Below are 26,824 nucleotides of genomic sequence, written 5' to 3'. Positions count from 1 at the left end.
TTATGGTTTTGTTTATTTTACAGTTGGTGTCCCGGTTCCAGTCTCCTGCACATTTCAACACACTGTTAATAAACTTCTCACCGTTAAAACTCTGTCTCCTGAATTGCTTTCTGCATCTGGGTCAAACCTGTTTGAAACACTATGACAGCATGTCAAACATCTAAATGTAAAACACCTCTAGTGTAAAAAATTCCTTAAAGACGGCTGTATTGAACTGTTTACCTACTTGATCACACTTCACTGAACATATTTCCCCAGGTGAATTAAGCAATAGTAACATATTAAAATTATGCTGATAATTTCTACATGGTCCATAGACATTGTTAAATTGGGCCAGGGGGTCTGTTGGGCTGAGCCCTGGCACACAAGACAGGTCTGCATCAGGTCTGAAGCAATAAACGTTTTTATGTGTTTAAATAATTAAAACAATGAAGAGCTTTTTTAACACTTAGGGTCATGATTTATACCACTTTGTAGTTTGTTCTTATCATTGCTATGGAAAACAACAAATAAAGACTTGAAATGAAACACATCTTCCTGCACGGTGGCGCAGTTGGTAGCACTGTTGCCTTGCAGCAAGAAGGTCCTGGGTTCGATTCCCGTCCGGGGGTCTTTCTGCATGGTGTTTGCATGTTCTCCCCGTGCATGCGTGGGTTCTCACCGGGTACTCCGGCTTCCTCCCACAGTCCAAAGACATGCTTGTTAGGTTAATTGGTCTCTCTAAATTGCCCTTAGGTGTATGAATGAGTGTGTGCATGGTTGTTTGTGTGTTGCCCTGCGATGGATTGGCGACCTGTCCAGGGCGTACCCCACCTCTCGCCCATAGACTGTTGGAGATAGGCACCAGATTCCCCGCGACCCACTATGGAATAAGCGGTAGAAAATGACTGACTGACTGACACATCTTCCTGCGTCCTGTGTTTTTTTTTTTTTCTTCGATGATGGAAGTTGGTGTCCTGATTGTAGCTTGACAGAAGGATCCATTCCTGCTTTTGAGAAATCTATCCTACCTTTGATTAGCTCAAAATGGAAAATAAATTAAACCGGAAATCATTCTACACAAATCTGTAATACAAAACAAAGTGTATTACTTGTGAAACATTTATTCTGTTTGTGAAAACAAAAACTTTTACATTTTATGAAATCAACATTCATATAGGCTGTAGGATAAAGGCTGACAAAACACAATTTGTTTTTAAATAAGTGTTTTAATTAAGAATTTTTCATTCCAGCTTTGACCAGTTTCTCAAAAATCAAAAGCTGCATAAAATACATGGATTACAGCTGTGTGAATAACTGCTGATTGAGATAACATCCAACCACAGTCTCAAATGAAAACAAATGCAAGTTTGTTTGGCCCTTCATGCTACATTGTTAATTACAGCCACTAGATGAAGTCAAAAACCAGGGGAGGGTGCGGTGATCTGCTCTGTTGCTGCTCCTTATGTATGTAAAGAGGAACAATATCTGTTGACGATTACCAAATTAAAAATACCTGATTAAAATGTTTAAAGTAAAAGACTTAGAAACACAAGGCCTCACGATGATGCACATTTTGTTTTATAGTAAGGACGACAGTAAGGAGGATAAAAACATCTCCAAAGTTCACTTTCAGAGAACTGAAGCAAATATTGGCACCTTGGGTCTACGTTACCGTCATTGGTCACCATCTACATGGCAACCAGTTCTGTGGGAGACATGCCTGGAAAAAAGTGTTTTCTGTCCCCACATAACAATGGCAAATGTTTGGAGTTTAGTCAAATCTACAGCGATTTTAACAGAAATCATTTTAATCCGATGTTTATGACTGTATGATTATCTATCTAATAAAGAATTGTTCATTCATTCAAGCTGTATAGAAGATGAATGAATGAATCAATGAATCAATGAATCAATGAATGATAAAGAATTGTAAGGAAATCTCTGCTGGCCAGTTTGATTCAGTGGTCTGTGGTTCTTCAGTGCGACAGAAGCATCGACTGATGACCCAGTGAAGGCTGCTATCTTCCAATGTCCAGTGTGACCGGAGATACAATCGTGGGTTTATAACATCAAACTTGCACAGTGTTATATGTTTAATTCCTGCACAGGTTTGCGGTTGTACAACACCAACAATTTTCAAATGATGTTTTTATTTTTATTTTATATAGGGCTTTATGGTGGTGCAGTTGGTAGCGCTGTTGCCTCTCTGCAAGAAGGTCCTGGGTTTGAATCCCAGCCTTTGGTCTTTATGTATGGTGTTTTCATGTTCTTCACGTGCATGCGTTGGGTCTCTCCAGGTACTCCAGCTTCCTCCAACAGTTGAAAAACATAACTGTTGGTTAACTGGTCTCTTTAAATTTCCCTTACGTATGAGCATGTGTGTGCCTGGTTGTTTGTCCTGTGTGTCTCTGTGTTGTCCTGTAATAAACCAGCCTGTCCAGGGTGTACCCTGCCTTTTGGCCAATGACCACTGGAGATAGCACTGAGGTAATGACAAGTGGGTATAGCCCCTGGATGACTGAATTTATTAAAGGAAAAAGTCTATCTATGCCATTACATGTAAAAATATAATGTCCTGTGGTCCAATGGTACAGTGAGAACCTTTCCTATAAGTTTTCAGCCTACCAAAATTACTCCATCAACATCTCATCCATGAGGTCATCAAAGAACCCAGAACAACATCTAAAGCACTGAAGTCCTCACTTGCCTCAGTAAAGGTAGAGTTCATGATTCAACAAAAAGATAGAGACTGGGCTACAGTGGCATCCATGGTGGAGTTGCAAAAGAAAACCCTCGGCTGACCAAATAGAACATAAAGGCATGTCTCACATTTGCCAAAAATTATCTTAATCATCCCCGAGACTTTAGGGAATATACTCTGTTGACTTACAACACAAAAGTGTTTAGAAGGGTTCGAAAGAAAACATTTGGGCTGAGCTGAAAAGAAAAGAGCATAACAGAGGGATCAGTACTCTGGATGATTCAGAGAGATTATGTAAGGATGTATGGTTAGAGATCCCTCTCTCTGTATGCTCCAACCCTGTGAAATGTCATAGATGAAAACTAAGTGCTGTCTTACTTGCAAAAAGGGGTTGTACAAAGTATTGACACAAGAGCTGTGTATATGTGTGGCAACAAGTGTTTTGAAATAAACAATGATTTCTTATTGTGGATATTTGTTTGTCTCCTGTGGGAAGTGCACTCAAATTAAAGGTTGGATTTTTCTTCTATTTTAAAATTTTTAGTGAGAGCTTTTTCTACTCCAAAAAAAGATAAATCCTTATTTAGTAAAAACAGTATCGCCTAAAGACAACAATTAATAAACAATAATTTCTATCACAAAAGCTGCTAGTTTACATTGAACATCCAAAACAAAAGCTCATACTAGTGCATTTCTGTCCAAGTCCTAAATTTTTCAACAAGCTCTCACAGTCTCATGTAGATCTGATGGTGGTTCAGTAGTCCCTTAAAAACTGCAGAGTCAGCATTTAGTCTGTAAGGCTGCAGCCATAAAGTGTGATCTTGCCAGCAGAAACCTCAGTCTGGCGCCTGATGACTGGATCAGCTCCTTTCCACTAACAGAGGCAAAGAGGCGAAGAACATGTAATGTAAATCAGGTTGTTCATCCGGATTTTAGTCTGAAATATGAAGTGTTTTGTTAAACTGGATAATGTTCCTACCTCTCATAATCCAGTCCAAGCAGACTGACTCCATTGACAGCCAGGATCCTGTCTCCAGGCTCCAGCTTCTTACACTTGGCTGCGGGAGTGTCTGGAACAACTGCACGGATAAAGATGCCCTTCACCTTCATGGATGTGTTCTGGACGGGAACATGATAACTGAGAATCAGGCTCTGACTGACAAGGATTTCACACTTAAAACTTTTTGCCTGAATGTCGAATGTCTATCAGCAACACAACATTCAACATACAACTTATGAGCAGTCAGTATCCTAACCGCAGCAGTGACAGGAAACAGGACTGTGTGGTTGACAAAACCAAGACAAACTATGGTGTAAAAACAATTTATAAAATATTTAATCTTTGTTCAAATTCCCAGGAATGTTTTCAGTTTTCTGTGGTTTTACATGACTGAAAAATATTTTTAAATTACTGGTAAAAATGAATTTTTTTCTCTCAAAGCTTCATAAAACTCCAGTCTGAATGTTGTTTGAATGCTAAAATGTGCTATCAAACAATTTAAACAAATTATAAAGATGTACTGCTTGCTATGCAGTTACAGCTGTTAAAAAGTTGGTTTTAGTTCCCTTTATTAATAAGAGTGCTTTATTGTGCCGTTTACCATAATTTAAGTGTATTTTAATATTTTGTTATAGCGGTAAATCGTGTTTTGTTGAATGATAAACTGATTGAAGGTCAAATAATTGTTTTTAAAAAAACCTTTCCAAATGAGCTGCAAAAGTTAGCATGTCTGCTGGTAAAATAAACTCATTTCAAACTCAATACCATGTCCAAGCAAAAAAACGTTATACTCGATAGTTTTTACTTTCACTTGAGATGCACAAAATTCAGTACAGTTCTCATTTTAAACCACAGTTCACATTACAAATAAAACTGCCTGTAACAATTGGTAGAAAAACAATCAGTAGAGAAAGAGCAATCCCACAGTTTGAGGTGATAATTGTTGCTTTTAGGTATTTTTTTTAAGTACTCGTACTCGTCGTCTCCGCTTTATCCGGGACTGGGTCGTGGGGGCAGCAGACTCAGTAGAGACGCCCAGACGTCCCTCTCTCCAGACACCTCCTCCAGCTCCTCCGGGGGGGAGCCCAAGGCGTTCCCTGGCCAGCCGAGAGACATAGTCCCTCCAGCGTGTCCTGGGCCGTCCCCTGGGCATCCTCCCGGTGAGAAGTGCATGGAGCACCTCCCGAGGAAGGCGTCCAGGAGGCATCCGGTATAGATGCCCTAGCCACCTCAACTGGCTCCTCTCGATGTGGAGGAGCAGCGGCTCTACACCGAGCCCCTCACCCTATCTCTAAGGGAGTGCCCGGCCACCCTACGGAGGAAGCTCATTTCAGCCGCTTGTATCCGGGATCTCGTTCTTTCGGTCATGACCCAAAGTTCATGGCCATAGGTGAGGGTAGGAACGTAGACCGACCGGTAAATGGAGAGCTTCGCTTTTCGGCTCAGCTCTCTCTTCACCACAACGGACCGACACAGCGCCCCCATTACTGTGGCAGCCGCACCGATCCATCTGTTGATCTCCCGCTCCATTCTTCCCTCACTCGTGAACAAGACCCCAAGATACTTAAACTCCTCCACTTGAGGCAGGAACTCCCCTCCAACCTGAAGAGGACAAGCCACCCTTTTCCGGTCGAGAACCATGGACTTGGACTTGGAGGAGCTGATCTTCATCCCAGCTGCTTCACACTCGGCTGCAAACCGCCCCAGTGCATGCTGTAGGTCTTGGCTAGAGGGGGCCAGCAGGACCACATCATCTGCAAAAAGAAGAGACGAAATCCTCTGGTCCCCAAACCAGACCCCCTCCGGCCCTTGGCTGCGCCTAGAAATCCTGTCCATAAAAGTTATGAACAGGACCGGTGACAAAGCCAGCAGCCCTGCTGGAGTCCAACATGCACCGTGAACAGGTCCGATTTAGTGCCGGCAATGCGAACCAAACTCCTGCTCTGCTTGTACAGGGACCGGATGGCCCCTAGTAAATGGCCTCCGATTCCATACTCCTGGAGCACACCCCACAGGGCATCAAGAGGGACACAGTCAAATGCTTTCTCCAGGTCCACAAAACACATGTGGACCAGTTGGGCAAACTCCCATGAACCCTTTTTTTAAAGTATTTGTAGCATTATGTAACAAATATTTCCTTTGTGTCAATTGCAGAAAGTTTTAAAAACTAGGGATGTGTCGGGCCTGCCGAAACAATCAAACATGTCCTCCCCTGATGTGTTTTTGTTGCAGGCAGAAATGGGAAAGGATAAAACCAGGTATTATTTAGAAAAGTCTACTAAACTCACACAGGAGAAACTTCATTAAACTCACGTGTTGCTGCTGCTAGCCATATTTCCACGCTAAGTAATTTGCTGAATGTTTGAATATGACTCGTTGATGGTCCCACTCGCCACATTTTTCAGTGCAATTTTAGTGAAATAGTGCAGACTAATCATAGAAAAAGTAGATCAGCCTTATAAAGTGAGATCATAAAATGTTATGAGTAGTGTTTCAGCTGTGCTCTGCATACAGGGGTAGGACAATGAAACTGAAACACCTGTCATTTTAGTGTGGGAGGTTTCATAGCTAAATTGGACCAGCCTGGTAGCCAGTCTTCATTGATTGCACATTGCACCAGTAAGAGCAGAGTGTGAAGGTTCAATTAGCAGGGTAAGAGCACAGTTCTGCTCAAAATATTGAAATGCACACAACATTATGGGTGATGGTTTGGGGTGCCATATCATGGCATTCCCTTGGCCCAATACTTGTGCTAGATGGGCGCGTCACTGCCAAGGACTACCGAACCATTCTTGAGGACCATGTGCATCCAATGGTTCAAACATTGTATCCTGAAGGCGGTGCCGTGTATCAGGATGACAATGCACCAATACACACAGCAAGACTGGTGAAAGATTGGTTTGATGAACATGAAAGTGAAGTTGAACATCTCCCATGGCCTGCACAGTCACCAGATCTAAATATTATTGAGCCACTTTGGGGTGTTTTGGAGGAGCGAGTCAGGAAACGTTTTCCTCCACCAGTATCACGCAGTGACCTGGCCACTATCCTGCAAGAAGAATGGCTTAAAATCCCTCTGACCACTGTGCAGGACTTGTATATGTCATTCCCAAGACGAATCAACGCTGTATTGGCCGCAAAAAGAGGCCCTACACCATACTAATAAATTATTGTGGTCTAAAACCAGGTGTTTCAGTTTCATTGTCCAACCCCTGTAGCTTTCCTACACTCAGTGCCTACTGTGTTAATCCAAGCACAGCAGATAGAGCAGGTCACATGACAGACAGACAGAGCTGCAACAGCCTCTTTTCTGTTTTTTGGCTGTGTTACACTTCATAAAAAAGGGTAAAATTTACTGTTGCCAATTCAACTCTAAGGAACAAGCTATTGGATGTTCTTAAAGTGGAAAGAAGTGAGGGAATGTAGTGGGAGAGACAAAATTGGTAAAATAAATTACCCTTGACATGTTTAGAGCTGCAATTGAACTTTCTTCTATTGATTCTTTTTTTCGCAATTTCAATCATCCTCTTTTATCCAGGCTTAGGGCCTGCAAAAGTGACCCAGCTGCTGCTGTATAAGAGTGTAGTTAGATATTATTACTGACATATCACAACTACAAAAGGAGAACATTAGTTCATACTGAATCCAATCCAGCTGTCTTTGAGTTGGAAGAGAAAAGTTGTGGGTTTAATTCCAGCTTCCCCTAGTACCCCAATGTGTCCCTGGACAAGGCACTAACCCCAGGTTGCCTACAAATCTGCATCTCAATGAATGTGTCAATGTTTGTGAACATGGCTGTAGTATAAAGTGCTTTGAGTGGTCAATAAGACTGGAAAAGTGGCATATAGTTTTAGACCATTGGGTTTCTGCCATGATTTACAGACTTTTTTGTGGACCTTATGAATTCTTTTTGAACCACTTTTCAACCTGGTGGTTTTGCTTGGTCTAAACCTACGTAGACAAACTGTATAGGTCTAAAATTCAAACAGACATATTCAATAAATCAAAACATGCCTCAGATGAGGCTCGTTTGTCAGAATAAAGTACTCTGGAAAATAACCTTTAAGCAGGTATTAAACAAACTTTTTGTTAAGCCCACATTTCTTCGCTGTAAGCTTAAACTCATCAGGCAGAAATAAAGGCTTGAAAATATCAGTTTGTATGTAAATTATCTATATAATGTGTTTCACTTAGATAATTGTGTTACTGAAATAAATGAACTTTTCAATATTGTTCTAAGTTATAGAATATGACTGTAGGTTTAAACCAGAGCTATGTATACAGCCAACACTGACAAAGTGGCTAAGTTGGCAGCACTGGTAAAAATAACTGGGATACCCTAATCATAACATTTCTATTTGGACTAATACTGTAATAGCATGAAAAATTAGAATCTCATGTTAGCCAATACCTACATGTTGTCGTATAATGAACTGGTTACTTGTTTACTTAATTTATTAACTTTACTGACCCTTGTGTCTACCAGAACAAGGCCAAGTCCCCTTTCATCTCGCTCCAGCTCCAAACTGAAAACCTCATCATTGTGATCTGCTTCCTCTTCTTCAGCCTCCTCTTCCTCCTCTTTTAGCTCCACAAGTCCTTTCACACTGCTGCAGTCTGATTTTAAATGGTCTGTATTCAGTGCAGCCAGACATTCAGATACTAAGCCACCTGAGGCGAAATTTAAAAGCATGTTCAGTTCCATTTATCAAAACATAGCAGAAGAACATGAATTTAAAAAAAGGATTACTGCACCTTCACTGTCCACATGGGAGGGTGGGGGGACTGTTCCACTGTCAGCCTCCATCAGCTCTATTTTCTGTGGTGTTTTAGATGGGGTGAACAGACACGGAGGGTCCAGAGCTGACCTCTTCAACTCACTGGTCTCTGTCAGCTCCAGATGTGTTAGCTTTTTAGCTACCATATGTGCATCACTGGTGCTGAGCTCATTCTGACAGGAGGAGGATGGAGATAACACCTGAGGTAAAATCAGGTCATCTGGTGATGAATTCCAGGCTTCTAAACTGGCCCTTTGAAGGTTGTCCTTGTCATCTTGAGCAGCTTCCATCTGAACAGCTCCAACCTATAGAACAGCTGGGTTTAGTATGACAGCAGCTTTGATAAAATAGTAAAGTTTTAGCTTTGCATAAAAAGGTAAAGGCCACAGGTCAAAAGGTGAAAAAAACGTCTTTTGAGCATTGTAACTTATAATAACAGCACTGTAAATCAATATTAAAAGTATATGAATAAAAGGAAAACAGACAGGAAAAGTAGACAGGAAAAAATATTATACAATTTTATTTTAATTCAGCTCTTCACCTGACAAGGCATTAATTAGACAACACATATACTATGAATATCAGCCAGTGTTAGTACTATGTAACTAAGTACAAAGCAAATTGACCCAATGACAGCAATGACCCAATATTAGCATTACTTAACCTCATACTATGCTATGCAGACAATCCATCTGCACTGAAGAAGAGTATCTCACCTCCACATGTTGAATGCTTTGAGCTGCTCCAACTGACAGCAGCCTGACCTACTTTCTGATTAATTCAACTAATAATTATTTGACCATATGGTGACACTCTTGGAGTTTAAAATGTTTATCCCAAGATGGTCTGTTCATCCTTAAATGTGAAAAAAACAGACAGTGACATCACAACAAAAACAGTGAGCCCTGTCCTGGCACTGTAGAACACTGACTTCTACATCTTTCATTCAATTACACATGCTTTACACAAAATGGCAGTGCATTAAAAGCATTCAAAGAAGTGACAATTTCCTCGTGTTTAGACCCACTTAACACACATTTCAGTATGCCAACATATATGCCAACAAAGGAAGCTGACAGCAGCTTAAGTGAAATTCCGAGCTTTAAGAATCAAAGAGCTTCAAAGGCTATTCACTTCCCATTATTATTTACATATATTAGACATCTACATAGCAAGAAAATCATTCTGAGGGCTAGTGTCTCACCCAGTAATTGATGGTCAGAGAACCAACATAGACAAACAGGACAGACACCCATGCACGCATTTGCTCATATCAAAAGGTACATAAAAATAAAAAAGGGTAAATCACTATTTTGTGACCTGGTGGTTCCTAGCATCTGTAGCATTAATCCGGGAGTCAGACAGTGTGGTAATAAATTCCTTGAGTTTGTGCAGCTGTTCCCTTAGAGCTGGGTCTGTCACTGGTCTTCTGAGCTGAAGCTGATAACCTTCGTTGGGAAGCTCCAGCGGATGATGGGTGTCAAAACTTTCCAGGACATCAGCTAAGGGAAGTGTGGCAAATTGCAAAATAGAAAACAAAACATTACTGTTAAACATTGCCTTTAAGAATGACAGTTGATCCTCTTTCAAAGTAGAAGGACTTATCACCTGTTATGTGAGCTCCTGCTTGATCCTGTGCTGATGGAGCCCATCTTTGTGCACAGGATGAGACGGGGCTGTACAAACTCAGCAGGTGGTTCAGCTGGGCCGGACTCAGGGCGGGGTACTCAGAGCGCAAGGCTGCCCATGGCGTCTACACATGCACACACAACAAAGAAAAACATTTTTCTATACATTTCCAAGAAACTATATCTTTGTTGTGACCATGAAAATAAAAACATGGTTTCACTCTTAGGACTTAATGGAGGATTGTCCTCCTACATAAAACACAGCTACTGCTCTTGCCTCTTTAAATTTTACTAACAAGTCAAAGATAATGGCATCCAAGATAGATAGATAGATAGATAGATAGATAGATAGATAGATAGATAGATAGATAGATAGATAGATAGATAGATAGATAGATAGATAGATAGATAGATAGATAGATAGATAGATAGATAGATAGATAGATAGATAGATAGATAGATAGATAGATAGATAGATAGATAGATAGATAGATAGATAGATAGATAGATAGATAGATAGATAGATAGATAGATAGATAGATAGATAGATAGATAGATAGATAGATAGATAGATAGATAGATAGATAGATAGATAGATAGATAGATAGATAGATAGATAGATAGATAGATAGATAGATAGATAGATAGATAGATAGATAGATAGATAGATAGATAGATAGATAGATAGATAGATAGATAGATAGATAGATAGATAGGTGGAGAGTACACCTGTCAGTGGCAGCGACTGGTGGCTCGGAGCAGTGTGTCACATATAAAACAGTTTAATGTGGATACTTTTTTTGCAGTTTATTCTGTAACACTGCATACACATATATGATCATAAAAAACACGTCCGGTGGACGTATGCATTGAGTCCGCCTCCTGTATGCGAAGTCAAGTGCGCCCGACTCTGTGAGAACCTTAACCATACAATGCAAATGTTACGAGGGTTTAAAGGTTTATAAAATGGGGTTCAAGTAAACCAGTTAAAGTAAAAAAGACAGTTAAGGTAAATGAAGATGCTAATCTAGAGCAGGTAAGATAATCACTGCTCATAACCTTTTAACAGAACATCATTCAAAAGTCCTGACCCATCCTCTATTGTGGTCCAAAACCTTCAACAATCCTTATTTAGTCTGAGAATGTCAGAAAGCTGTATTTGAAAAAAAGATTGATAAGAGCTTCATCAGACAGTATCTCAAATCACAATATGTTTTGCCAAATGACAAGCAAAATTTGTTAGGGTATCATTTCCCTCCTCCCAGTCTTCATACATCCCATCATTCTTTCTGCCTGCCCTGTCAGGAGACAATTTAGCTGGGTGGTTTTTTTGTACCTGCAGTAAATTTTTTCTTGGTGTAGCCAGCAGGCTGATAGCTGACGAGAGAGTTTGTGTGTGCTCCAAGGCCAGTTCTCCAAGTCCTGCTACGTGGGCCCAGTCCAGGACCAGGTCAAGATTGGCTCGCATTCGCACACCTCTGGACCACTGGTAGAAGCCTGGTTCTGAGCCTAGGTGCACATGAAGAAATAGCTGATTAGGGACATTAAAAAAATCTCTTTTAGAGTTTTCATAGAAGCCCGGGAATGGTCATTGGTAAACAGAAACACTATGGCCCTGACATCAGTGCTCAATTTTGGTGGGCGTATGTTCAAGAAGAAGAATAAAGTACAACTGGAACATCGAACCAGTTGTTTTATATTATGTTAAATATGTTTTCAATTTATTAGCATTCATTAAGCATTCATTAAGCTTACAGGTCATTGAAAGTAAGGCATCATGGATTGGTTAATAACAATTAGGATCTTACCCAAAGTAACAATTATCTGATCTTTTTCAGTTTGGATAAATTAGTTTCTCTGCAGGCTATAGCTAACGGCTAGTCCTTTAGCTTTTAACCACTTGTTATATATGCTGTTCTTTATTAGTTTATTTTGCTTTTATAATAGATAGTTATTTTGGCAAGATTTGTTTAATACATTCTGCTTTACAGTATTGGTCCTACATAATTATTGTTACAGAAAATACCTCCAAAATTCTCTGTTTACTCAAACTAAATATTTAGCTTTGAAGGTTAATATGCTAGCTTCCTGTGACAAACTCACACTTTACTTTGTTTTTTGAAAGGAATCCGAAAGGAATTTCTTTCATTTGTGATGTCTGTACAGTATCTTGCAAAACTATGATTGACCCTTGAATTTAACCACATTTTATCATGTTGCAACCTCAAATTTTAGTGTTTTAATTACACTTCTATTTCAGTAAAACAAAGTAGCATTTTATTTTGAAGCAAAAGGAAAAAAATGTAGGTGAAGCTTTTTAAATTTTGTTCTAAATAAAACTCCAGTGAGAGATGTTCTTTTGTATTCAGCCATCTTTGCTTTGATACCCATAAGTAAATCATCTGCCTCCAAGTACTTTCAGAAATCACTTAATAAGTAAATAGAGTCCACCTGTGTATAATTTATGGAGACCAAGCACATTTAAAGCAGGTTGGATAGGGTTATAAAATGATATCCTAAACTCTGAATGTCTCATTGAGCACTGTTCAATCCATAATCTGAAAGAGCATCTGTGCGGTCTCTTTGGACTATGTACTTTTTTGTCAGACAGTTTGAGTCCTGATTAAATAACACAACTGGAAAGGTCACCAAAGTTGGATCAGGTCTGCATTATATTCATTATGGCTCCTGCACCTATAGAATTAGTAACATTTTTCAAGTATAAACTTTGCATTTGCACATCTGGTTGTAGAATATATGTTTGTGAACATGTTAATTTAGTGCACGAATGCATACAATAAATTGTTTTTGGCTTGTATTCCTAACAGTGGTTAGCACTGGACCAAATGGCAAATCCCACATGAAAAGCAACATATGAAACAACTGCAGACCTACCAAGAGGCCCATGGTAACTCTGGAGGAGCTGAGGAGATCCACAGCTTGAGTAGGAAAACATGAAATATTGCAGCAGCAGCATCATGCTGTGGGGATGCTTTTCTTTTCCATGGAAGGGAAGCTGGTCAAAGTTGATGGGAATATAGATGGAACAAATACAAGCCAAAACTGAGAAAAAGCCTGTTAGAGGCTGCGATTTACAATTATGTACTACTTTTAGTTGGTCTTTCACAAAAAGTCCCAATAAAATACATAATTTGTGGTTGTAACATGAGAAAATATGAAAAAGTTCAAGGGGTATTAATACTTTTGCAAAGCACTCTACACTGTTCTTAACGTATTGTCTCTGTTTTTATGTGTTGATATAAGTACCTCTCTCCATAAGTGAGTTGAAGAGTGAAGCGTTTATGAAGTAGAAGAGGTAGCCAACGAGCTGAGAGGAAACCTCTGGGTGGACCTGGCAGTCTAAAAGCAGCCTCCAGCTTTCATTCAGAACCTCCACTACCTGCCTGATCTCCACAGGGATGTGTATTCCACCGCCACCCAGGCTCTGACTACAGTATCCGGGACTCTCCTTGAAAGGATTGCAGTCCAGAATGCTCGGCAGGACTGGATACAGGAACTAGTTGGATGGAAAAGAAACTTGATGTGACTCATGTATCCATGCAGATCTGGACACCATTGACAATTCCTGTGGGTCAATTAGAGACTGGAAACGTTAACATCGTGGTAGGTGATTCAATTGCTGGGAGAAACTAAAACATGTAACCCTTCAGGTCAAATTTCAGACCACCCATATAACTTCCGCATGTCTAAATCTCACACTAAAACATAGCTGATACAGGTTTACTTTGGCACAAGTAGTTCCACATATAAAGAACAATGGAATTTCTAACATTTTCACTTTTTCATCCAAAGGTTTTCCTGTTGTTCAGAGTGGGGCCAAACAACCGCAGCTTTGTTCAGGCCAATTGTACACAGACCCTAGGATCTCACTCCTATGCCCACAAAGTATCTGATCTTAGGGCCAGCCATAGATCCTCATTCCTAAACAGCTGAATGTGGCTTTGAATGTGGGTTTCTTAGCATTGTGCTGCAAAGAGAGCTGCTGAGTGAAGAGCATTGAAGGGAACCAATGTGAGCAGCCCCCTTTACAATTACTGCAAGGTTCTTGCAGCCAGGGTGAACCCAAAATTAACAAAACACCATAAAGGACTGGGCTGCAGAAGACAATGGAAACGACAGAGCATTTGACAAAATAATCCTGGAAAATGTCACTAATGCAGACAAGCCAGAGAGAACTATATTCTCAGCGGCACTGTTTTAGAGATGACCACCTCCATGCATGGCATGCATTAGTCTGAAGGCAAATATTAAAAAACACAGCATTGTCTGCTTATGTGTGTATTCACTGTGGCGGACAAATAAACACAGTCTGCCCACAAGCCTGCTTATAGTGTGTTTTTATTCATCAAAATGTCTTTTGAGCTGAAATACTTGCATACCGGTGGCGCCTGTTGTGTTTCATCCCAATACAATTTTCCTTGTAAATAATAATCACGGAATATTTTAGAGGAACAGAGTCTAAAAGCTCTTTGTATTGGGACATAGAAGAAAAGGCAAGCTTTCATTTTATACTGTTTTTGTCAAACTCCAAAACGTTTTGGTGAAAACACTTCAAAGGTGTCAAAAATCCCTTTATCATAAAATCTGTGAATGTGGTACTGAAAGGACATGATGGTGGGTAAGGTATGGAGTTCAGTGTTTTTAAGATTTTTGCTCACACATTTTTTTTAACTCAAGCTTTAAAGACACTACCAGTATGAATTTACTTCACCCCCAAATCCAACTATCTTTAAGTACAATAGGCTCACATGGTGAATGCAGCCTCAACCTATTTATGTTTGTTTCAGTCAAGCAAGAAAATATTCTTGTAGTTTTCATGTATTAGGAATATTTCTGAATTTTGTTGTCAGTTTAAATCCCAGGAGATTTGTTTAACAGAAAACAAATGTTTGAGAAATCACAACAGTAATGCAAACAGAGTTGCTGGTAATATTGTTTTTAGTAAATCTTGATTAATAAGATTAATCAACAATACAGTTTAACCAGTAAAAGCTGGCTTAAAAAAATAAGCATGTTTAGTTGAATAGGTTAAAATGAAACAACTCAAAAAATCTAATTTGAAAGGATGCTTGTCTTCAACAGGGACAGAGAAGCTGATCAGAATTGACGGGAAGATGAATACAGCAAATGACAGGGCAATACTGAGTGAAGACCCTTCAGAGGCAGTAAAATACTAGAGACCAGAGCGATGATTTACCTCCCAGCTGGACTATAATATGGTTTAGATCAAAACTAAGTCATGTTTTACAATGGTCCAATCAAAGCCCAAATCTAAATCCAAATGAGAATCTGTGACAAAACTTAAAATCGCTGTTTGTAGATGTTCTCATCCAATATGACTTAGCTTGAGATGTTTTGGATAGAAAAATGGACAGAAATTTCATGTGTAAAGCTGGTTGAGCCAAACCCCAATGACTGCAACACTGGGTGGTTCTACAAAATGTCATATTAAGTTTAAAGGATTTGACCCACATGCAGAAAGCAATTCAGGAGACGGTATTGTTCGGTAAAGTGTTTATTTACAACTGGGTGAATAATGCAGGGAACTGAAACCAGGGTAATGAACCAGGTAAGCAGGGATAACTCTGGGGCTGAACTCATGAAAATAATAAATCTGTCTTACAAAGAATGGTGGAGGGATCCGCCAGAGGGGGAGTGGAGAAACCAAGTGGTTGTTTGCCGGTGAGACTGAAGTTGGTGGATATGGTAAGCCAGGAGGGTTTGTAATCCACGAGGTGCAATGGAGGGAGGAGGGTGGACAGGGTTCGCAGATGGAGGTCCGAGGTACGCAGGAATGAGGAGGCTGCCAGCCGACGTGATCCAACGAAGTCATGAGAGACTTGAGTCTTTGTTCATGGAACTGGATTGCTTCCTTCCAGAAGATGGTTTATCCAGGCAGGATTCAATGCAAGGCAAAATCAGATTCAGGAAACCTGCAGGATACAAAGACAAAGTTACTTGGTGTACAAGGCAAGGTCAAAGGCAAAGGTAACGTGACTGAGTAGTACCACTAAGGGAAACACTCTGGCAGTGAGTTGCTGGCAGCCTCCTCCTTAAATAGTCCTCTGCAGAATAATCAGGGGAATAGCGAACACCTGTGACCTCTCCTCCAGATTCCACGCCATCTAGGGGCTGAGCACAATAAAAGCACCAACAGACACACAAAGCACAGATCCTGACACAAAAGTACAAACTGAAACCAAACTTTTCAGAATTATTTGTAAAAAGTGTTGAAAACATGCATTATTGTCCTTCTGTTAGGTCTACCATATAAAATCCCAATAAAATGTATTGATGTTTTTGTGGTTTTAACTAAACAAAATCAAGAGTTTAATGTAAGTGAATACTTTTGCAAAGCCCTGTAATGGATTTTTTTTAAACAAACATTTTTACTAACCATATTTTAGATGGTTGCTATGACAAAACCACATCTTGAAATCATTTAGTTCATTTGGCGAACTTTCCTGAGAGAAACAATGGTGTTCACATGTATAGGAGCAGGTAGTCAGATAACCACAGCCACTGCACTCAACAATAATGTGCTGAGTCAAACTTACAGGACGGCATTTGTCGACGAATTCCTATAGTTTCCTCTCCGAAGACTCAACATTCTTAGTGTCTTCCTGCCTGTGAAACCACATTATATAGGAGGCTGTAACCTGATGCATCAGACACAGATCTGAGTTCCAGCTGGCACAACATGTGAGGCCTTGACTTGGCTGCTGCTAACATCAGGGCAAACCGCTAATGCTGTCTTTGATTTGGCTTCAGTCTCAGCATGTCATCACGCATGGTTCTTCAACTGCTGATTCTGGAGTAACCAGGACATCGGAAGAAGGATAATTTACTACTGGTCCCAACCAATCAGCCTCTGATTTGTGGTGGGGTAATAGTAAAGACCGTTTTTAGATGTCATTCTGTTAACTGAAATAGGGGAATGTGTTCAATAGTATTTTCTGGACAGCATGTTGACCCACGCCTACGCAGCTCCACTGGAAACTTGTCTGAAACTTTCCTGGACACGCTTCCATGGGTGTGGTACTGCTTCAGTGCAAAAGAGCAGAGCTGGATTCTGTAGTGTTCACGTACACTTTTCTCTTTTTTAAGGAACACTAACAAAGAGAAATATAAACTCATTAAAACAACACTGTGGAGAGAAAAGACTGACAGTTTGCCTTTAGTTCAGATATTTTGGGACATATAGTTATCCATGATCAGTTACAATAAATTGAAATCACTCCACCAGTGTATACCTTTCACCTATCCCAGCATAGCAAGTGATAAATCTGAGAAAACGGCTAACCTAGCTGCCTTTTGATAAAGGTCTTTGGGTTTTTGACACCAGCCTGATTGTTTTTACATCCAATAGCTCCATTTTATCCTGTAGGTTAGGGTTGATCACAGTTTGATTTAATAGGCAGATTTATTATTTCCAACAGAACCACAAAACCCAGCCCACACAGCAGTCTGAATGGCTGGCTGTCTTGCGGAAGTGTAACTAATCCGTTTTGTCTCAGTTTGGTAAGACGTTTTGTGGCTTGGTGCCAGAACCTAGGTGAAAAACAGCACAAATATCAAATGTTCTTAAAAACTGTGCCCACTCTTGTGGCTCCAAACACAGCATCCTCGTTTACAATTGCAGTGTTGTATTCCCATCTGTTCAGATTAAACCCAAAACAGTTACTTTCCAACTATAAGCAATTTCGCACTGTTAGTTTGTTACATGGTATAACAACTGTTTCTGAGCTGTATAAAACTGGCTTTGCATGGGCTTAGTTTGGTTGGAACCTTATTAAAAGCAGTGTGACCAAAGTGCAAAGGCATTGGTTCAATATCTTGCAAAAGTATTCACACCCGTTGGAAATTTCTGCATTCTTTTGGGGACTTTATTTGATAGTTCACTAAGAATTTGAAAAAAAAAGAAACACATGGTTTTATAGTTTTCTTTACAAATAGTCCTGCTAGTTAGTTCATTTGTGGAGATTTTTACCCAAAATGCTTTGTAAAATTGCTCAAGCCCAATCAGACTGGATGTAGAGCATCTTTATTTAGCAATTTTAAAGTCTTGCCACAGATTCTTTGTTGGATTTAGGTCTGGACTTTGACTTGGGCATTCTAACACATAAATGTGTCTTAATCCAAACCATTCCATTGTAGCTCTGACCTTATTTACGGGGTCATTGTCTTACTTTTGCAAGTCTTTTGCAGCCTTTAAGGGGTTATCTTCCTGGATGGCCCTGTACAGGTCCTTCTCAAAAAATTAGCATATTGTGATAAAGTTCATTATTTTCTATAATGTAATGATGAAAATTTAACATTCATATATTTTAGATTCATTGCACACTAACTGAAATATTTCAGGTCTTTTATTGTCTTAATACGGATGATTTTGGCATACAGCTCATGAAAACCCAAAATTCCTATCTCACAAAATTAGCATATTTCATCCGACCAATAAAAGAAGAGTGTTTTTAATACAAACAACGTCAACCTTCAAATAATCATGTACAGTTATGCACTCAATACTTGGTCGGGAATCCTTTGGCAGAAATGACTGCTTCAATGCGGCGTGGCATGGAGGCAATCAGCCTGTGGCACTGCTGAGGTCTTATGGAGGCCCAGGATGCTTCGATAGCGGCCTTTAGCTCATCCAGAGTGTTGGGTCTTGAGTCTCTCAACGTTCTCTTCACAATATCCCACAGATTCTCTTTGGGGTTCAGGTCAGGAGAGTTGGCAGGCCAATTGAGCACAGTGATACCATGGTCAGTAAACCATTTACCAGTGGTTTTGGCACTGTGAGCAGATGACAGGTCGTGCTGAAAAATGAAATCTTCATCTCCATAAAGCTTTTCAGCAGATGGAAGCATGAAGTGCTCCAAAATCTCCTGATAGCTAGCTGCATTGACCCTGCCCTTGATAAAACACAGTGGACCAACACCAGCAGCTGACACGGCACCCCAGACCATCACTGACTGTGGGTACTTGACACTGGACTTCTGGCATTTTGGCATTTCCTTCTCCCCAGTCTTCCTCCAGACTCTGGCACATTGATTTCCGAATGACATGCAGAATTTGCTTTCATCCGAAAAAAGTACTTTGGACCACTGAGCAACAGTCCAGTGCTGCTTCTCTGTAGCCCAGGTCTGGGGAATGCGGCACCTGTAGCCCATTTCCTGCACACGCCTGTGCACAGTGGCTCTGGATGTTTCTACTCCAGACTCAGTCCACTGCTTCCGCAGGTCCCCCAAGGTCTGGAATCGGCCCTTCTCCACAATCTTCCTCAGGGTCCGGTCACCTCTTCTCGTTGTGCAGCGTTTTCTGCCACACTTTTTCCTTCCCACAGACTTCCCACTGAGGTGCCTTGATACAGCACTCTGGGAACAGCCTATTCGTTCAGAAATGTCTTTCTGTGTCTTACCCTCTTGCTTGAGGGTGTCAATAGTGGCCTTCTGGACAGCAGTCAGGTCTGCAGTCTTACCCATGATTGGGGTTTTGAGTGATGAACCAGGCTGGGAGTTTTAAAGGCCTCAGGAATCTTTTGCAAGTGTTTAGAGTTAACTCGTTGATTCAGATGATTAGGTTCATAGCTTGTTTAGAGACCCTTTTAATGATATGCTAATTTTGTGAGATAAGAATTTTGGGTTTTCATGAGCTGTATGCCAAAATCATCCGTATTAAGACAATAAAAGACCTGAAATATTTCAGTTAGTGTGCAATGAATCTAAAATATATGAATGTTAAATTTTCATCATGACATTATAGAAAATAATGAACTTTATCACAATATGCTAATTTATTGAGAAGGACCTGTATTAGCACCATGCTTGTCCCTATTAACTCTGACCAGTTGTTTTTTTTTTTACATCCCCACAGCATGATGCCGCTTCAACCATGTTTTAAAGTGGGAATGCTATATTCAGGGTTCTAAGCAGATGTTGTTTATCAGCACTTATAGCATTTAGCATGCTGGCAAAAAAGTTACATTTTTGTCTCATCTGACTCATCTACATGGCTTGTGGCATATGGGATGTTTTAAGGATTCCTGTCAATAATGGCTCTTTCTTGCCCTTCTTCCATAAATGCAGACCTGTGGAGTACACAAGTAATAGTTGTCCTCCTACCTGAGCTGTGGATGTCTAAATGTGGGTTTTTTGGTAAACTTACTTTTCAAGAACAGTAAGAAAAACACAATTCCGAATTACTTTATTTAGTTTCCATCCAAACCTTTTATTTCAGTTTAGAAATTCTTTATGTGAAAGAGCAATGGCTCATGCAGTATATATGGCATCCATTCTTCATCATCACTTTATACACAAGCACAAACATGCACAAAAGCCCTTGGTATGCTTTTTCTCTACTATGTCACAATGCACCCAGTATAGTTTTACAATGTAATCCCTCAGTCTGTTAAAAAGCTGCAAAGGTTACTGAACAGGCTCTTTATTCTCTGCCCATTTCTAATTATATCAATGTCTCGAGCTACATATTTAAGTCATTAGTGATCGGACAGGAGGGTGCTGTCAGAATCTACTGCTCTGGCCAAAATGTTCCCAAAATATCCAGCTGTCCAGACTTCAATGCAAGACAGCAAATTTCACAGGATTGCGGTATCAAATTATTGTGCTATCTGCTGTTACCTTAGTGATGTAGTAGACACACTGCTGAAAGGCCAGCAAGATGACTTCTTCCAGAACAGCCATTGTCTCCTCGCTGGCTGAACGAACATGGGACAGATGGAGCTCCAGCATCGCTGTAAAAGCATGTTCATAAATTGATCTATATCCAAGAATTGTCATATTTGAGTTTAATATACAGAAAAATTGCAAACTGGCTAATACATTATCACTGCATCAGCAAAGCCACCAACCTAAGTTCTCTACTTCCTTGCTTTCAGCATCTTCCCAGTCTTCTTCCACCCCCCATCCCTTCTCCTTGCGGTTTCTCCACTCCAGAATAAGTGGCAGCTGATGTTGAATGAACTGCAGCAGCTCAAGGCTGTTGGCCATCCACACCACCAGGGGGCGCAATCCTGAAATCACCTCATTCAGGCTGGGTACGTCGAGGTCTTTGGGATTCAAACCCTTACTACGAGATGAAAGCAAACATCTGAAGTGCCCTCGATAAAATTGTAAAAAAAAGAAACAAACAAAAATTGAAAAAGAAAAATAGAGCTTACACTCCAGGATAAACAGCAGCTATCTTAGAGGTCCACTCCTGCATGAGAAGAAGAGATAACCTGCAGTGAGTCTTTTTAAATCATAGCAGGTTTTATCCAGATTTATTAAATCATTTTCATGTCTTGAAGTTCTCTACCAATCCATCATCTAACTATGGAAAAGCATTGCACAATTACAAAGTTACTAAGACTTGGCTGATCCCTTAAATTAAAAGGCTGAGCAAGTAGAGCATTAATCAGAGGAGCTGTAGAGATCCACAGCTCAGGAAGGAGAATCTATTGACAGGACAGGTATTATTTACAAATCTGCAAATCTGGCCTAGATAGAAAAGTAGCAAGAAAAACACCATTGTTGAAAAAAAGCCTTAAGAGGTCCTGTTTGCAGTTTGTCTAAATCCATGCAGGGGACATAGCAAACATGTGGTGTTCAAGGTGCTTTGCTCAAATGAGACCAGAATTTAACTAACACTGCACATCACCCTGATCCTGACCACTTCATCCCCACCATGAAACATGGAGGTGGCAATATCACGTTCTGGGGTTGCTTTTTTTTGGCACAGACAGAGAAGTTGGCAGGGATGATGGGAAGATGGATGGAGCTAAATACAGGGGCAGCCTGGAAGAAAACCTGTCAGGAGTGGCAAAAGACTTCATACAAAACATATAGCAAGAGCTATGATGGAAAGGTTTAGATCAAAGAATATTTATGTAATAGAATGGCCTAGTCAAAGTCCAGGCCTAAATAAGATGAGAATTCATGGCAAGACAGTAAAACTAATGTCCCTTGTTCTCCATCTGCACAGTAATAGTGTCACTTGGAGAAAACAAAACTGATGTAGTATTTTTTTTAATATCCCACCTAGAGCTGCATGATCAGACAATAGCAATAAATAGCTCAAAATAATTTTTCCTAAATAGACATATGAGGAAGGGTTGATATAAATACATATACAAATAAGATAAAGAGCCAATGATAATAAGAGTTGCTCTGCGCTAGACCAATCGTGTGGCTGGAACAGAACGCTGAACCAATTATGTTACTATAATAGAGCGGCACAAAGGTAGGTTGACGCAGACAGCACAGTAGCTACCAGATACTAATGTTTGTGCAGCTGTAGCCTCCTATGTCAGCTAACAGGTAGGACATTAATGGAAAAAAGATAATTAAATGAGTATCCCAAAAGAAGAAAGGACAGAAGAAACAGTGAATGACACCGCTGACAAGAAGGGCCAAACAGTTTAGTCTTGTGGAGGTATATTAGCTATTTAAAGTTGGATAAAAAACAAAGGAATGTGCACTGTAAATTATGTTGAGCACATGTTCCGACAAAGTCTGAGCTTACAAGCAATCTGTTTTAACACCTGAACCAGTGCCACCTACTGGAGCACGCAAAGTTTAAAACCTTACAATCACCAGACGAGAGCGAGTGCTAATGCTAAGCCCCCCTGAAAACAAAACCTGTACAGCTGCAGCAACTGACCATAGAGTTGGCTTTGTCTAGCGTTATGACTTATGATCAAATTTATAATTGTATTTTTATAATTTTATAATAATAATATAACACTGTTTTAAAATGAAAGATGAAACAACCAGAAAAAATTCAAAACAACAAAATATGGTCAAGATGATGAAATGGTTAGGAAAATGCGTAAAAACTATATAAACAATAAAGTTGAAATGACACTGGAGCAACGATGTGCGACAGCTATGCCATGTGTAAATGAAGTAAAAACCTTATTCAAGATTTCATAAAGAAATTTAAAAAAATAAACATCCTGTGGCACTTGAGGTTAACATGTATGGGTCATGGTTGACTTGACTCTTCTCTGTGTGTAAATGTTGGGGGAAGCGATATATACATATATATAAAAATTATCGTGTCTTAGTTGATTTCTAAAGATTAGAACTTTTACTCACTCTGCCTGCTTAACCACAACTCACCCACATGGCACTTTGGACGTGACTCGCACTCAGCAGCAGGAGTCTGCGGAGATCTGAATTATGAAGATGGGCTGATGCGTACTGAAGACACAGGCTCAGCAGAAAGGAAACTGTCAGAGGGGCTCCATCAATGCTGCTGCCAACTTCTATAGCAAAGATCTCCTTGACAATGCGATCTTCATGCTCAGCATTATAGTTCAAAGTCAGAATGTGGCCTCTGGGTGATGTTAGAAATGGAGGGACTTTGTTCTGAGACTGCTTGCAGGTCAAGCCCCAGAGGTCTGTGCAGTTTGGAATGCAGTGGATCATTGCTGTACTGTGTATGGTTGGTGCTGCAGGAGGGCTGAGACAGAGTATCCATGGAACAACAGACAATATGGGTTCAGGAGAAGCACCACTTACTTCCTGCAGTTGGAAAAAAAAAAAGAAAATATGAATGTGCAGAGTTGTGTCCTTTTTGGTTCTACAGCAGACTACAGAATTCTGTCAGTCCTCTTTGTCAGGCACAATCTTACCTTTCGCACTGAAGCTAAGGGATCCCTGAAAAGGAAAAGGTAATGCTTTCCCAGCCCGATAACATCACTGGAGCTCAGCAGCACATCATCTTTCACAGCTTCACCATTCCTCGTAACAGCAGCATTTTTGCAAGGCGAGAGCATGATGGGACCGCCAACGCTGTGGCGGTTAAAGAAGCAGTGGTTTGGAAGGATATCATCAGCAAAGAGGAGGATGTCAACATGTGACTTGTCTTCATAATCCCTTTGCTGGCCAATAAGAATGTGCGGGGCCGCTAGCAAGTAGATGACAAAGTCCTGAGAGGAGAGATTTACAGCAGTTATTTACAACAGTTTGTGTATTTCCATGCAACATCTTCTCTGAAGAACCACTCCTGTAGGTGGTGCTTTGTACTTGTTTGCTTATAGATTATTCAACTGGACATCTATGGCCATTTGGTGGCAGTAAAACAAACTGAAAGCAGGTTTGACACAACTGAAATGAATTATATCCTCCAGCACATGTAGCCGAGGTTTATTTATTAAGCAAAGACTTTCATCTGTGGCTAAAAGGAAATGATCAGATTCACAATAAAAATCAAGGCATCCCCTATCGAGAAATGTTTAGCAGTGCAGAGCTGTACTTCACTGGTTACTTTAACAAGAGGCATGTAACTTTAAAGCATGCATCACATGTTAGACAAGAAATCAAGTAATTGACATCTATCATTCTGGAAAAAAAGATTTTGGACTCCAGTGAACTGCAGTGAGAGCTGTTATCCACAAATGGAAAAAATGTGTGGCAAACATTTGTTTCTGCTTGTCACAGATTGCCCATAATGAACATCATGTTCAAGCATAAGGGTGTTCATCAATGCACTTGGCACCATGACACCCTGACAGGAGGTCGATGATTGACTTTGTTGTCGTGTCCTCAGACCTTTGGCTGCATGTTTTGGACACTCGGGTGAAGAGAGAGGCTGAGCTGTCCACTGATCACCACCTGGTGGTGAGTTGTATCCGCTGGAAGAGGAGAAAGCCGGACAGACTTGGCAGGCCCAAATGTATAGTGAGGGTCTGCTGGGAACATCTGGCGGAGCCCTCGGCCTTGGATGTATTCAACTCCCACCTGCGGGAGAGCTTTGAGCAGATTCCGGGGTAGGTTGGAGACATGGAGTCTGAGTGGACCATGTTTTATGCATCTATTGTCGATGCTGCTGCCCGTAGCTGTGGCTGTAAGGTCTGCGGTGCATGTCGCAGCGGCAATCCCAGAACTCGGTGGTGGACACCGGCAGTAAGGGATGCTGTCAAGCTGAAGAAGGAGTCCTATCGGCTGTGGTTGGCTTGTGGGGTTCCCGAGGCGGTTGACGGGTACCATGAGGCCAAGCGTGCCGTGGCCCGGGCTGTGGCAGAGCCAAAAACTCAGGCCTGGGAGGAGTTCGGTGAGGCCATGGAGAAGGACTACTGGTTCACCTCGAAGCGATTCTGGCAAACCGTCTGGCGCCTCAGGAGGGGAAAGCAGTGCTTCGCCAACACTGTTTATATAGGGGGTGGGGAGCTGCTGACCTCGACTGGGGACATTATTGGGTGGTGAAAGGAGTACTTCGAGGATCTCCTCAATCCTGCTGTCATGCATTCCCTGGTGGAAGCAGAGGCTGGGGACTCGTGATTAGCCTCTTTCCTCCCCCAGGCTGAAATCACTGAGGTAGTTAAGAAGCTCCACGGTGGCAGGGCTTCAGGGGTGGATGAGATCTGTCCTGACTACCTCAAGTCTCTGGATGTTGTGGGGCTGTCATGGTTGACACGCCTCTTCAACATTGCATGGCGGTCGGGGACAGTGCCTCTGGACTGGCAGACTGGGGTAGTGGTCCCCCTTCATAAGAAGGGTGACTATAGGGAGATCACACTCTTCAGCCTCCCTGGTAAGGCCTACGTCAGCAGATTGGACAGGAGAGTCCGGCCGATAGCCGAACCTCAGCTTCAGGAGGAGCAGTGTGGTTTTCGTCCCGGCCGTGGAACACTGGACCAGCTCTATACCCTCTACAGGGTACTTGAGGGTTCATGGAAGTTTGCCCAACATATCCACATGTATTTTGTGGACCTGGAGAAGGCATTCAACTGTGTCTCTCATGGTGCCCTGTGGGGGGTGCTCCAGGAGTACAGAATTGGGGGCCCTTTATTCGGGCCCATCCGTTCTCTGTACAAATGGGGCAGGAGTTTGGTCTGCATTGCCGGCACTAAGTCGTACCGGTTCCCGGTGCATTTTGGACTCTGACATGGCTGCTGTTTGTCACCGGAAATCCTGTCCATAGAAATTATGAACAGCCAAGGACCAGAGGGGGTCTGGTCTGGGGACCAGTGGATTTCATCTCTTCTTTTTGTAAAAGATGTGGTCCTGTTGGCCCCCTCTAGCCAAGACCTACAGCATGCACTGGGGTGGTTCGCTGCAGAGTGTGAAGTGGCTGGGATGAAGATTAGCTCCTCCAGGTTTGAGGCCATGGTTCTAGACCGGAAAAGGGTGGCTTGCCCTCTTCAGGTTGGAGGGGAGTTCCAGCATCAAGTGAAGGAGTTTAAGTATCTTGGGGTTGAGAATGGAGCGGGAGATCGACAGACGGATCGGTGCGGCTGCCGCAGTAATGGGGATGCTGTGCCAGTCTGCTGTGGTGAAGAGGGAGCTGAGCCAAAAAGCAAAGCTCTCGATTTACCGGTCAGTCTATTTTCCTACCCCCACCTATGGCTATGAACTTTGGGTCATGACCGAAAGAACAAGATACCAGATACAGGGGGCTGAAATGAGCTTCCTCCATATGGTGGCCGGGCACTCCCATAGAAATTAGGTGAGGAGCTCGGCCATCCGGGAGGAGATTGAGAGGAGCCAGTTGAGGTGGCTCGGGCATCTATACTGGATGCACGTCCCACCGAGAGGAGGCCGAGGGGACGGCCAAGGACATGCTGGAGGGACTATGTCTCTCAGCTGCCCTGGAAACGCCTGGAGCATGGCAGAATGACGGGAGGAACCAGCAAATAACAATGAAACCCAGTGAGTTTAAATTCTGAGGGAAGAGTGGAGAATGACATCCAATGCAGGTCATTTAATGAAAC

The 26,824-nt window shown here is 41.4% G+C and overlaps 1 protein-coding gene across 1 annotated transcript in view; it reads right to left on the bottom strand.

Annotated features, from left to right (window-relative positions):
* Positions 1-1,083: 1,083 nt before the first annotated feature.
* Positions 1,084-26,824, bottom strand: part of si:ch211-176g6.2 (ras-associating and dilute domain-containing protein) — a 52,124-nt gene continuing 26,383 nt past the window's right edge. The window contains exons 6-18 of the mRNA XM_047378181.1: positions 23,744-24,040; positions 23,229-23,633; positions 21,287-21,324; positions 20,978-21,195; positions 20,748-20,860; positions 13,357-13,606; positions 11,426-11,598; positions 10,070-10,214; positions 9,782-9,963; positions 8,439-8,766; positions 8,155-8,354; positions 3,663-3,802; positions 1,084-3,557 (exon numbers count right to left, since the gene is read on the bottom strand). Coding sequence (XP_047234137.1) covers positions 3,464-3,557; positions 3,663-3,802; positions 8,155-8,354; positions 8,439-8,766; positions 9,782-9,963; positions 10,070-10,214; positions 11,426-11,598; positions 13,357-13,606; positions 20,748-20,860; positions 20,978-21,195; positions 21,287-21,324; positions 23,229-23,633; positions 23,744-24,040 — 2,583 coding nt within the window. The 3' untranslated portion in view covers positions 1,084-3,463. The remainder of the gene's footprint in view (positions 3,558-3,662; positions 3,803-8,154; positions 8,355-8,438; positions 8,767-9,781; positions 9,964-10,069; positions 10,215-11,425; positions 11,599-13,356; positions 13,607-20,747; positions 20,861-20,977; positions 21,196-21,286; positions 21,325-23,228; positions 23,634-23,743; positions 24,041-26,824) is intronic.

The sequence above is a fragment of the Girardinichthys multiradiatus genome, chromosome 10, assembly GCF_021462225.1.
Source record: "Girardinichthys multiradiatus isolate DD_20200921_A chromosome 10, DD_fGirMul_XY1, whole genome shotgun sequence".
Lineage (NCBI taxonomy): Eukaryota > Metazoa > Chordata > Actinopteri > Cyprinodontiformes > Goodeidae > Girardinichthys > Girardinichthys multiradiatus.
The sequence above is the reverse complement of the archived record's forward strand: the minus strand, read 5'-3'. Positions and strand labels throughout refer to the sequence as shown.